The following is a 13,766-nucleotide window of genomic DNA, read 5'->3' as shown; positions in this document are numbered from 1 at the left end:
CTGTCTGTAAGGGGGGGGGTTGATCTGCATGGGCTTGGGGGTCTCTGTCTGTAAGGGGGGGGTTGATCTGCATGGGCTTGGGGGTCTCTGTCTATAAGGGGGGGTTGATCTGCATGGGCTGGGGGTCTCTGTCTGTGAGGGGAAGTCTGATCTGTCTGGGCTGGGGGGGTCTCTGTGAGGGGGGCGGTTGATCTGTCTGGGAGGGGGTCTCTGTCTTTGCCTGTGGAAGGGGCATCTGTCTGTCTGGGGGTCTCTGCCTGTATGTATTTCTGAAAGGGTGCTGGCTGCTGTATGTAGATATATTGCTGGGGGGGGGGGGTTAGCTGATGTATGTAACTGTGTTACTGGGGGGTTAGCAGCTGTATGCAGCTTTATTACTTGGGCGTTGGCGGATGTATATAGCTGTGTTACTGGGGGGTTGGCGGCTGTATGTAGATGTATTACTTGGGGGTTGGCGGCTGTATGCAGCTGTATTACTTGGGGGTTGGCGGCTGTATGTAGCTGTGTTACTGGGGGTTGGTGGCTGTATGCAGCTGTATTACTTGGGGGTTGGCGGCTGTATGTAGCTGTGTTACTGGGGTTGAGGAGGCTGTATGTAGATGTATTACTTGGGGGTTGGCGGCTGTATGTAGATGTATTACTTGGGGGTTGGTGGCTGTATGCAGCTGTATTACTTGGGGGTTGGCGGCTATATGCAGCTGTATTACTTGGGGGTTGGTGGCTGTATGCAGCTGTATTACTTGGGGGTTGGCGGCTGTATGTAGCTGTGTTACTGGGGGTTGGTGGCTGTATGCAGCTGTATTACTTGGGGGTTGGCGGCTGTATGTAGCTGTGTTACTGGGGGTTGGTGGCTGTATGTAGCTGTATTACTTGGGGGTTGGTGGCTGTATGCAGCTGTATTACTTGGGGGTTGGCGGCTGTATGTAGCTGTGTTACTGGGGGTTGGTGGCTGTATGTAGCTGTATTACTTGGGGGTTGGTGGCTGTATGAAGCTGTATTACTTGGGGGTTGGTGGCTGTATGCAGCTGTATTACTTGGGGGTTGGTGGCTGTATGCAGCTGTATTACTTGGGGGTTGGTGGCTTTATGCAGCTGTATTACTTGGGGGTTGGTGGCTGTATGCAGCTGTATTACTTGGGGGTTGGTGGCTGTATGTAGCTGTATTACTTGGGGGTTGGTGGCTGTATGCAGCTGTATTACTTGGGGGTTGGTGGCTTTATGCAGCTGTATTACTTGGGGGTTGGCGGCTGTATGTAGCTGTGTTACTGGGGGTTGGTGGCTGTATGTAGCTGTATTACTTGGGGGTTGGTGGCTGTATGCAGCTGTATTACTTGGGGGTTGGTGGCTGTATGCAGCTGTATTACTTGGGGGTTGGTGGCTGTATGCAGCTGTATTACTTGGGGGTTGGTGGCTGTATGCAGCTGTATTACTTGGGGGTTGGTGTCTGTATGCAGCTGTATTACTTGGGGGTTGGTGTCTGTATGCAGCTGTATTACTTGGGGGTTGGCAGCTGTATGTAGCTGTGTTACTGGGGGTGAGGAGGCTGTATGTAGCTGTATTACTTGGGGGTTGGCGGCTGTATGTAGCTGTATTACTTGGGGGTTGGCGGCTGTATGTAGCTGTATTACTTGGGGGTTGGTGGCTGTATGCAGCTGTGTTACTGGGGGTGAGGAGGCTGTATGTAGCTGTATTACTTGGGGATTGGCGGCTGTATATAGATGTATTACTTGGGGGTTGGTGGATGTATTACTTGGGGGTTGGTGGCTGTATGTAGCTGTATTACTTGGGGGTTGGAGGCTGTATATAGATGTATTACTTGGGGGTTGGTGGATGTATTACTTGGGGGTTGGTGGCTGTATGTAGCTGTATTACTTGGGGGTTGGCGGCTGTATGTAGCTGTATTACTTGGGGGTTGGAGGCTGTATATAGATGTATTACTTGGGGGTTGGTGGATGTATTACTTGGGGGTTGGTGGCTGTATGTAGCTGTATTACTTGGGGGTTGGCGGCTGTATATAGCTGTATTACTGGGAGGTTGGCGGCTGTATATAGATGTATTAATTGGGGGTTGGTGGATGTATTACTTGGGGGTTGGCGGTTGTATGCGGATGTATTACTGGGGGGTTGGCGGCTGTATGCAGCTGTATTACTTGGGGGTTGGTGGCTTTATGCAGCTGTATTACTTGGGGGTTGGTGGCTGTATGCAGCTGTATTACTTGGGGGTTGGTGGCTGTATGTAGCTGTATTACTTGGGGGTTGGTGGCTGTATGCAGCTGTATTACTTGGGGGTTGGTGGCTTTATGCAGCTGTATTACTTGGGGGTTGGCGGCTGTATGTAGCTGTGTTACTGGGGGTTGGTGGCTGTATGTAGCTGTATTACTTGGGGGTTGGTGGCTGTATGCAGCTGTATTACTTGGGGGTTGGTGGCTGTATGCAGCTGTATTACTTGGGGGTTGGTGGCTGTATGCAGCTGTATTACTTGGGGGTTGGTGGCTGTATGCAGCTGTATTACTTGGGGGTTGGTGTCTGTATGCAGCTGTATTACTTGGGGGTTGGTGTCTGTATGCAGCTGTATTACTTGGGGGTTGGCAGCTGTATGTAGCTGTGTTACTGGGGGTGAGGAGGCTGTATGTAGCTGTATTACTTGGGGGTTGGCGGCTGTATGTAGCTGTATTACTTGGGGGTTGGCGGCTGTATGTAGCTGTATTACTTGGGGGTTGGTGGCTGTATGCAGCTGTGTTACTGGGGGTGAGGAGGCTGTATGTAGCTGTATTACTTGGGGATTGGCGGCTGTATATAGATGTATTACTTGGGGGTTGGTGGATGTATTACTTGGGGGTTGGTGGCTGTATGTAGCTGTATTACTTGGGGGTTGGAGGCTGTATATAGATGTATTACTTGGGGGTTGGTGGATGTATTACTTGGGGGTTGGTGGCTGTATGTAGCTGTATTACTTGGGGGTTGGCGGCTGTATGTAGCTGTATTACTTGGGGGTTGGAGGCTGTATATAGATGTATTACTTGGGGGTTGGTGGATGTATTACTTGGGGGTTGGTGGCTGTATGTAGCTGTATTACTTGGGGGTTGGCGGCTGTATATAGCTGTATTACTGGGAGGTTGGCGGCTGTATATAGATGTATTAATTGGGGGTTGGTGGATGTATTACTTGGGGGTTGGCGGTTGTATGCGGATGTATTACTGGGGGGTTGGCGGCTGTATGCAGCTGTATTACTTGGGGGTTGGCGGCTGTATGCAGATGTATTACTGGGGGGGGTTGGTGGCTGTATGTAGCTGTATTACTTGGGGGTTGGCGGCTGTATGCGGATGTATTACTGGGGGGTTGGCGGCTGTATGCAGATGTAATACAGGGGAGATAGTGGATAGTGAGCAGGAGAATGTGCATGTATGCTACATTCAGGGGGGGCCTCCACCATATTTTGCGCCCAGGGGCCCCCACCAACCTTAATCCGGCCTTGGATATATGACATATAATGACCTTGCACTTTCACAATGTTAGCACAACATGAAATTACTCATTTTCAGTAATAGAGTAAAATCATACCTATATTATTATAACCAACATTATGATGATTATGACAATTTTCACTTGAATAACACGTGCCACTTTATGTATGTATAGTTTCAATTATACTGGTCCAATTTTTATGAATTTTTATTCTATATGGTATCTATTGCACATTGTCTATATATGTTGTTTATATTACAGTTGATAATACTAATAAGCATTTACTTATTTTAACAGCCTAGGCGAGCTATGAACAAATATAATCATACTATTGGCCATTTTATTGCACTACTTGCATGGCTTATACAGATAGGGCATGACCCATACCTACCAATACCCAAGATGGCCGGGTGGTGCGCGCCTCTCCGGTGCGCATGCGCATCCTGGTGGCGGGTCTGCACTTCCGGTTCATGATGACGCGCGGTGACGCGCGCCCTCGTCTCCCGGAACTGCAGCTCCCGCGGCCGGATGTGTGTGCTCGCGCCGGGGATGTGCGCCGCTATACACACCAGGTCACATTATCATCTTGGGTAAGTTCTACTATCATAGGACCAATTTAATTATGGGCGTTTTCGTTATTGCTATATATGCCTCACTCGGGCCTGACCACAGCACACCCCCTTGAGGAAGCGACGGCGAAAAGTGCGTCGGGGTGCTGTGGTGGTGGCCTGGTAATTTATAATTTTATTGTTAGGCACTTGTAGGTCATACTATGCCCCGTCTTGGGCATTGTTAGTACCGGGTATTATTTGTTATGTGATTATCCTCATGTGCCTAGGTGCAATATCCCACTGTGGAATATACTGTCGTTGACTTATGACCACCACCTCATGTGTTGTTGTTATTGTGGTTTTATCATGTTTTTAATTTTTGGATTGTCTATTTTTGTCGTATAATAAAAAGATGAATTTATAATAATATAATATTGACTTGTTTTTGATGTTGAGTTCAACTGATCCTATATACGTTTTTTGGTATTCACTCCCCCGTCCCCCTGAGGACACACTGAACCCCCCCGTCCCCCTGCGGACACACTGAACCCCCCCTCCGGACACAATGAACACAACCACTGGTTAAATAACTACATTGGGGGGGGGGGGATGAGGGTAACAAAAGACCCCCCCTCCTCTGCGGACACACTGACCACCCCCCCTCCTCTGCGGACACACTGAACCCCCCCCCCCTGCGGACACACTGAGCCCTGCCGTCCCCCTGCGGACACACTGAACCCCCCGTCCCCCTTCGGACACACTGAAACCCCCCCTCCGGACACAATTAACACAACCACTGGTTAAATAACTACATTGGGGGGGGGGGGTATGAGGGTAACAAAAGGCCTGCGAGGCCAACTATAGGAAATTTTAAACTGAAGAAAATCAGAAAAGTGCTTTTATCTTATTATTTTATGGCAAACTATCATTACCTGAGGTTGGTTTGTGTCCATATATTCCATTGAAATAAGCTGGCATTCTTATGCTGCCTCCAATATCTGAGCCAACCCCTATCACAGATCCTCCTGAACCAATGATACTGCCTTCTCCTCCTAAAACACAATATGAGCAGATAACAGTCTTTACATACTGGCATACAAGGTTTTTTTTTTTGCACACTCATACATTTGCAACTTACCCGAACTACCACCTACTATGTGCTGGGGGTTATATGGGTTCCTTGATTGGCCATATATGTTGTTACTAGATTCATACCACATGCACAATTCACTGCAGTTCGTAACACCAAGAGGTATTGCTCCAGCTCTCTTCAACCTTGAGACTACTGCTGCATCAGTTTCAGAGCGTAATGAACGGCGTGATAAAAGTCCAGAACTATTTGGCATGCCTTGGTAAAAAATACACAAAATAATGGGAATCAGAGATGAAGGAAATCCTAACAACAAAGATTAAGCAGCACCTTCTATCACACCTTGTAAAGCAAATGCTTCTTTAACACTTAATGGGACACCCAGGAGGGGGTAATTTTCTTTAAGGGTTCTCTCATCTTGGGTCCCAGAAGATACCAAATCATCAACTGCCTTGGCTTCACGTAAAGCTTCTTCAAAGCGATCACATACTAAAGCATTGATTGTAGGATTCACTTCTCTGATCCTGGAGATAAAAGACTGCACAACAACACTACTTTTGACCTAAAAGACAAAATATTACAAATGAAAAAAAAAATAATACATTTAATACTGTCCAAGCTTCAATATGTTTTCAATGGAGTGAGGAAGAGTCAATGGTGGAGCTAAACATCATTGAGAATATAGCTACACGTATGACCAAATCTCTTCTACTAATTAGAGACTTAAAGGGGTATTCCCACGAAGATTAGCTTTTTAAATATACCGTATATACTCGAGTATAAGCCGAGGTACCTAATTCACAAAAATGGGAAAACCTATTGACTCGAATATAAGCCGAGGGTGGGAAATGCATTGGTCACAGCCCCCCCAGCATATACAGTACAGCCTGCCAGCCCCTTGCAGTATATACAGTACAGCCTGCCAGCCCCCTGTAGTATATACAGTACAGCCTGCCAGCCCCCTGCAGTATATACAGTACAGCCTGCCAGCCCCCTGCAGTATATACAGTACAACCTGCCAGCCCCCTGCAGTATATACAGTACAGCCTGCCAGCCCCTGTAGTATATACAGTACAGCCTGCCAGCCCCCTGTAGTATATACAGTACAGCCTGCCAGCCCCCTGTAGTATATACAGTACAGCCTGCCAGCCCCCTGTAGTATATACAGTACAGCCTGCCAGCCCCCTGTAGTATATACAGTAGCCTGCCAGCCGCCTGTAGTATATACAGTAGCCTGGCAGACCCCTGTAGGTCCTGCCAGACCCCCCGTAGGTCCACTTCTTGCTTTGGATCCTTTTCGGGTCTTCACGCTCGGCTGGCTCACATAATGACGCCAGACGCTTGCTGACATCATTATTTGTCAGCCGCCGGCATCGCAAAGGGACCCAACGAGGAGTGGAACGATCTGAAGAGGAGCAGAAGAACCTGAAGAGGCACCTCTTCAAACTCTACAGCCAAGATATGGTCTTGATCTGAGAGGAGGCAGCTGTGTTCAGTACAGCTTCCGTCCAGCGCTACATGAAGCACTGGGACATGGGGACGGGTGGGTGTGGTCGGCCTTCAAGGACAAGATTACATTTCTTATTTTTTTATGTTAAATGTATTTTAGGACTAAGTAAAGGACAGTTTACATAATGACCTAATGCTGTTCCCCGCACTCATGCTCAATGGCAGCTCTCATTATACACTCACCGGCCACTTTATTAGGTACACCTGTCCAACTGCTCGTTAACACTTAATTTCTAATCAGCCAATCATATGGCGGCAACTCAGTGCATTTAGGCATGTAGACATGGTCAAGACAATCTCCTGCAGTTCAAACCGAGCATCAGTATGGGGAAGAAAGGTGATTTGAGTGCCTTTGAACATGGCATGGTTGTTGGTGCCAGAAGGGCTGGTCTGAGTATTTCAGAAATTGCTGATCTACTGGGATTTTCACGCACAACCATCTCTAGGGTTTACAGAGAATGGTCAGAAAAAGAAAAAACATCCAGTGAGCGGCAGTTCTGTGGGCGGAAATGCCTTGTTGATTCCAGAGGTCAGAGGAGAATGGGCAGACTGGTTCGAGCTGATAGAAAGGCAACAGTGACTCAAATCGCCACCCGTTACAACCAAGGTAGGCAGAAGCGCATCTCTGAACGCACAGTACGTCGAACTTTGAGGCAGATGGGCTACAGCAGCAGAAGACCACACCGGGTGCCACTCCTTTCAGCTAAGAACAGGAAACTGAGGCTACAATTTGCACAAGCTCATCGAAATTGGACAGTAGAAGATTGGAAAAACGTTGCCTGGTCTGATGAGTCTCGATTTCTGCTGCGACATTCGGATGGTGGGGTCAGAATTTGGCGTCAACAACATGAAAGCATGGATCCATCCTGCCTTGTATCAACGGTTCAGGCTGGTGGTGGTGGTGTCATGGTGTGGGGAATATTTTCTTGGCACTCTTCGGGCCCCTTGGTACCAATTGAGCATCGTTGCAATGCCACAGCCTACCTGAGTATTGTTGCTGACCATGTCCATCCCTTTATGACCACAATGTACCCAACATCTGATGGCTACTTTCAGCAGGATAATGCGCCATGTCATAAAGCTGGAATCATCTCAGACTGGCTTCTTGAACATGACAATGAGTTCACTGTACTCAAATGGCCTCCACAGTCACCAGATCTCTTTCCAATAGAGCATCTTTGGGATGTGGTGGAAAGGGAGATTCGCATCATGGATGTGCAGCCGACAAATCTGCGGCAACTGTGTGATGCCATCATGTAAATATGGACCAAAATCTCTGAGGAATGCTTCCAGCACCTTGTTGAATCTATGCCACGAAGAATTGAGGCAGTTCTGAAGGCAAAAGGGGGTCCAACCCGTTACTAGAATGGTGTACCTAATAAAGTGGCCGGTGAGTGTATAAACCGAATATACTTGAGTATAAGCTGAGTTTTTAGGCACAAAAATTGCACTGATTAAACCTAACTCGGCTTATACTGGAGTCTATAAAAAGAAATTAACACTGTACTCACCTTTTCGACACCCCCCTCGGGTCCTTCCGCTCCTCTTTGGCTTGTTCGGCTCCCCTTGCGATACCCCCCTCAGCTCACAAACAACTACATCGTCATCCTGTGTGCCGGCTGTGCACGGGGACAAGAAGAGGAGCCAAATGACCCGAAGAGGCACCGGAAGCAAGAAGAGGACCTTCAGGGGGGAATTGGAAAAGCGGGTACAGTGTTAATTTTTTTTTTTTAATTATAGGCTTGGCATACTGGCATGGGCAGGCTATATACTACAGGGGCTGGAAGGCTATATAATCGGAGGCAGGGGCTGGCGGGCTATAGACTACAGGGGCTGGCGGGCTATAGACTACAGGGGCAGGCTATATACTGGGGGATATGGGCTGTGTGGCTTTATACTGATTGGTGGCTTTGACCAATGCATTTTCCCAGTTTTTGGGGTTAAAAATAGGTACCTCGGCTTAAACTCGGGTCAGCTTTTCCTCGAGTGAGTATATACGGTATGTATATACGCAATGATAAAATAAAACCAGATCAGAAAAACATACATTTTGTTACCTAGTTTAATGAGTCAAAATGTTAAACTGCAACACATCTCACAACATTTAAGTTCTCAGAATTAGCGGATGATCCAATACTTGTCTAGAAAGCAAGCAATTAAAAATATACATCCATCGATATCCCAGAAAATTAATAATCTTTGGTCTAATTACAGCAAAAAATTTTGAAACTCCAATTGTCACTGGGGCAAAATGTTTTTTTGTCTAGATCTACAATTATAAAATATACAGTTTTGACTTAAGAACAAACCTATGGAGCCTATCTTGTATGTAACCCGGGGACTGTCTGTACTCTATTGAAAAAATAAAAAGTAAATAGAAATCAACCATTAATTCCAATAGGCTATAGAGCAGTACAGAATCAGTGGAATACTCAAACTCTGTACATGTAGTATCAACTTGCATCTCTGCCTTGTACTTTGACTTTATGTCAGAGATCGAGGTGTATCCACAGATAATGAAGGTTTTATCGGAGAAAACGATAACAGGCTTGACAGTTTCTTGAACCAAAGCTTAGAGACCACGCATATACTAAACCTTGAGCAATGAAATGCACCTCAACAATGGAGACACAAAATATGCAATGGAGAAAACGCAAAGTTAAGATACATTCTCAAAAAAAACACCCCCCAAAAAACAATATAATGCGTTTATAAGGATGGAAGAAACCGCACTGAAAAAAAATGCAACACAAATGCCAGGTGTGCCATGTACACGCACCTCTCCCCTCCCCATAGAGATGTATGGCACCTATTGCCGTCTATGGGGAAGTATATACATCCTCAGCCGCTTGCACATGGACGTAGTAGCACATGCCCACATAATTCACTTCGGTGGGCGATACGGTCATCCATTTGAATGGCTGTATTGCCCATCGTACCCGAAAAGAGCTTCCATTGGCGAGTAGCCACGGGGCGTATACTAACAACAGATCCAGCGACACTGAAGAATTTCCAATGACAGCTCCATGGCATTATCCAGCATCATACCAGGGTCACAACAACCGGCCCACATACTGACTGTCACCCCCCCTCCCCCCCCCGTATGAGGGCCACGTGACCCGCAGCGAGGGTCCTGCAGGAAGCAGCCCGCCTCACCTCTCCTCGGCGTATCCTGTCTGCTAGGACTGAGGCCGGGGTAAGCAGCAAGGGGTCCCGGGGAGGTGACACAGGCGGAGGATTCCCAGAGAAGAAGGAGATGAGGCGGATGACAGCCAAAAGCAAGCGAGAGGACGTCCGCAAAACGAACACGAGGACGCGGCGTAAGATAGACATAGCTGTAGCTGAGGAGCCGCTGCACTAATGTCTTGTGACAGGCGGCGAGAGCACGGGCAGCTGCACGACCTCTGCACTGCTACACCATAGTCTCCACACACGGCAGGCAATGCGGAAGTGCTGCTGAGAGTGCAGCAGTGTGACACATAGGCGGCGCCCTGCTCCTAGTGTATGGGCACCATTAGCATAGCAGGCCTCAGGGTACCTGAGGGTACAGAAGTATGAAGTCTCATCCCGGGAACCTGCACTGATACGAACACAGCCACAGATCTAACCACTTAATTAGCACCCGAGAACAGATACAGGTGTCCCCCAATAAGTGCCCATATACTGCAACTTTTTTACTTTATAGAATTCCTACTTTTACATGAAATCTCTACCGTCTACCTATAAGAAAACTTCCTTGTCTTATGCAAATGAGCTGAAAATAAGCAAATGACAGCTAGATAAAAATTTGTACAGCAGTTTCAGAAAACCGCAGTGTCCCCTTTCAGGGACCAAACACATGGTGACAAATGATGCATGTAATCCCATTCTTGGCACAGATTCAAGATGCAAGATCCCCCAAACCTCCTTTACCTCTTCTAATAGACCTGGCCAACCCAGCTAGCCCTGAAAGTCTGATGCCTTGCCCTGGCTCCACGGCCATATCAGCACAGGTTGCCTCACCTCTCCCCGAGAGACCCCAAAGTTTTTACCCCCAATGCTCCCTTATCAAGGAGTTTGGGGAGATGGACTATGTCAGCACTCCCCCACCCTAAGACTGTATTGTTCAAAATACGGTTGTTGTAGGAAAACATTGTTACCATAACAAGATGAGTGGACAGGCCTGGTGGGATGCAGTACTAGAAGTCTCCATGAGAATAGTAACATGGATCGTTAAAGGGAACCTACCACCACAAATCTACCTATAAAGGTAGATCGGGTGGTAGGTGGATCAATGGGACGGGAGGATAGCCCTTTTATCAAACTTTTATGCTACTTTTATTATGCGGCTACTGGGGCATGGAGTAGCCACATCTGAGGTTACACGAGGCGGCTACTCCACGCCCCGGTAGCCTCTTTTCTCTTCCTACTCACCATCTTCGGCGCGCAGCTGCTCGTAGCTGCGCGCCCTCGTCCGACGATCCTGCAGTCTGCGCATGCGCAGAACAGCAGGCCTGCGCCTGCGCGGTCACTGCTCCGAAGCCGGGGCTGCACTGGCGCGGGCCTGCTGTTCTGCGCATGCGCAGACTGCAGGATCGTCAGACGAGGATGCACAGCTACAAGCAGCTGCGCGCCGAAGATGGTGAGTAGGAGGAGAAAAGAGGCTACCGGGGCGTGGAGTAGCCGCCTCGTGTAACCTCAGATGCGGCTACTCCATGCCCCAGTAGCCGTATAATAAAATTAGCATAAAAGTTACTAAAAAAGTGCGGGGACGTGAGGATTAGCCCTTAAAAGGGCTATCCTGACGTCCCATTGAACCACCTACCACCTTTATAGGTAGATTTGTGGTGGTAGGTTCCCTTTAAGGGCCTACAGTAACCCTATAAACGTGCTCTGGTCTTACGCCACCTTAAGGGGCTTAAAGCCGATATTGCACCTATTCAAGAATCTCATTTATGGATAGTGATATTAATCTCATGAAGAAATTATAAGCAAAAATGTGTCTATTCACATAAAGAGGTTTCAGAGGATAAACATGTAACCCATGCAATACCAGACAATCCATTAGGAGAACTAAGTATATATAATGTATGTGCCCCTAATGAAAAAGATTCAAATGATCCAGCACTTTTTTAATGAAAAAATTATTGCTTCTTTATTAAATCATCATATAAAATCGATCAGCACATAGTGGTATCCACAAACAGCTATGCGTTTCAAGTAAAAAAAACTCTTCATCATGGCTGACTTTAGCAAAAGATTCTAAATTTGTCAGACTCAGATTTATATACCGTTTATACTAGAGTATAAACCAAGTTTTTCAGCACAAAAAATGTGCTGAAAAACCTCACCTCGGCTTATACAAACAAACGGTGTACTCACCTTCTGATGACCCCCTTGGCAGGTCCTTTTCTATACAGCGATGCTCCGGCATTGTCTCCATGTCCCCGCGCTGTCTGTTGCAGGGATCGTGACGTCAGCCGTTCGCTGACATTCTACTATGTGCGTCGGCATCGGCACACAATATGATGCCAGCGAGCGGCTGATGTAATGGTTTGTGCAACAGACTGCGCGAGGACACAGGGCCGATGCTGGAACTTTGCTGTATAGAAAAGGACATGCTGGGGGGCATCAGAAGGTGAGTACACTGTTTGTTTTTTTCCTATAGGTATTATTTCGGGGGCAGGAGCTGCAGGCTATATACTACAAGGGGGTGGCAGTCTATATCCTAGGGGCCTGGTAGGCTATATACTAAAGGGGCTGTCAGACCTATATATTACAAGGGCTGGCAGGCTATACACTACAGGGGCTTGCAGGCTATATACTACAGGGGGTTGGCAGGCCATATACTACAGGGGCTGTCAGGCTATATACTACAGGGGCTGTCAGGCTATATACTACAGGGGCTGTCAGGCTATATACTACAGGGGCTGTCAGGCTATATACTACAGGGGCTGTCAGGCTATATACTACAGGGGCTGACAGGCTATATACTATAGGGGCTGGCAGTATATATACTACGGGGGCCTGGCAGGCTATATATTACAGGGGGCTGGCAGGCTATATACTACAGGGGGCTTTCTGGCTATATACTGGGGAGGCTGTGACCAATGCATTTCCAACCCTCGGCTTATACTCGAGTGAAAAGGTTTTTCCATTTTTTTGTGTTAAAATTGGGGATCTAGGGAAGCGTGGCTAGCTGATGGCGGAGTAAGACGAGCTCCCGGCCATCACTGCTGAATCGCTACCTTTTAGGCGCACACCGTGCACCAGTCTGGCATGGTCCACAGGAGAGGGTCTAGGACAGTGGTGGTGGAACTATGGCGCGGGTGCCAGAGGTGGCACTCAGAGCCCTATCTGTGGGTACCCGGGCCATCGCCCTAGCACATCATATAGGACTCAAAGAATCTTCCTGCAGTTGCAAGCCACTTAAAAGATGCTGCTTTCAGACATATTTTGATACTTACTTCTCTACTTAGAATTGTAGGAATAGGGATAATGTGTAGACAGGGCCGAATTATCTTTGGAGGATTCTTTGTGTACAGAGGGACAATGGAAAGAACCTAAAGTGATGCCAATTTTCCATCTTTCTACTGTGTTGCTGTCCTCAGGAGGCGAATCTGATTGAAAGTTGTTGAAGAACAGGGAGCAATAAGTTACTGCTTTAAATTTTGGTTGGCACCTCGTGATAAATAAGGGGGGTTTGGGTTGCAGTTTGGGCACTCGGTGGCTAAAAGGTTCGCCATCACTGGTCTAGGAGGACCACGGCCGTAGTGGAGAACTCTCCCGGCGCCATCACCAAATTCCTCCGGTCTACGGATCAAACGGAGGACTCGGCACACGTGCCGTCCAAGATGGCCGCCACTTCCCTACTTCTCACCACCTCCCCTTCCTCTATCTGGCCGCCGCTGCCTACATCACATGAGCCAGCCCAGTGCTACCCTGGCTCCAACGTGAGAACCTCTCCTGGGAGGCGAGGCGACAGGGACCCTCCTCAGGCCAAGGCCCCCTCTCCACCATCATGGCCTTCCACTTCCCTGCTGCCTACCCCTCCAACAGCCCAGGGGGCCACAGCAGCTCCCATGGCAGCAGAAGTCTGGGACTGGAAAGCACATATCAGAGCTATAATAATAATAATTCTTTATATAGCGCCTACAGATGGCTATGTCCACCA

At 47.9% G+C, this 13,766-nt stretch overlaps 1 protein-coding gene across 2 annotated transcripts in view; it reads right to left on the bottom strand.

The window, feature by feature from the left end:
- Nucleotides 1-10,136, bottom strand: part of FAAH2 (fatty acid amide hydrolase 2) — a 47,652-nt gene extending 37,516 nt beyond the window's left edge. The window contains exons 1-4 of one of the 2 annotated variants that reach the window (XM_072125549.1): nt 9,770-10,136; nt 5,447-5,666; nt 5,153-5,362; nt 4,947-5,066 (exon numbers count right to left, since the gene is read on the bottom strand). In XM_072125549.1, the coding sequence (XP_071981650.1) occupies nt 4,947-5,066; nt 5,153-5,362; nt 5,447-5,666; nt 9,770-9,946 (727 nt within the window). In that variant the 5' untranslated portion in view covers nt 9,947-10,136. Of the gene's footprint in view, nt 1-4,946; nt 5,067-5,152; nt 5,363-5,446; nt 5,667-9,392; nt 9,660-9,769 lie in introns of those variants that run through there. The other variant, XM_072125550.1, reaches the window with a different exon arrangement.
- Nucleotides 10,137-13,766: the final 3,630 nt, after the last annotated feature.

Source organism: Engystomops pustulosus, chromosome 9 (genome assembly GCF_040894005.1).
Source record: "Engystomops pustulosus chromosome 9, aEngPut4.maternal, whole genome shotgun sequence".
Classification (NCBI taxonomy): domain Eukaryota; kingdom Metazoa; phylum Chordata; class Amphibia; order Anura; family Leptodactylidae; genus Engystomops; species Engystomops pustulosus.
The sequence above is the reverse complement of the archived record's forward strand: the minus strand, read 5'-3'. Positions and strand labels throughout refer to the sequence as shown.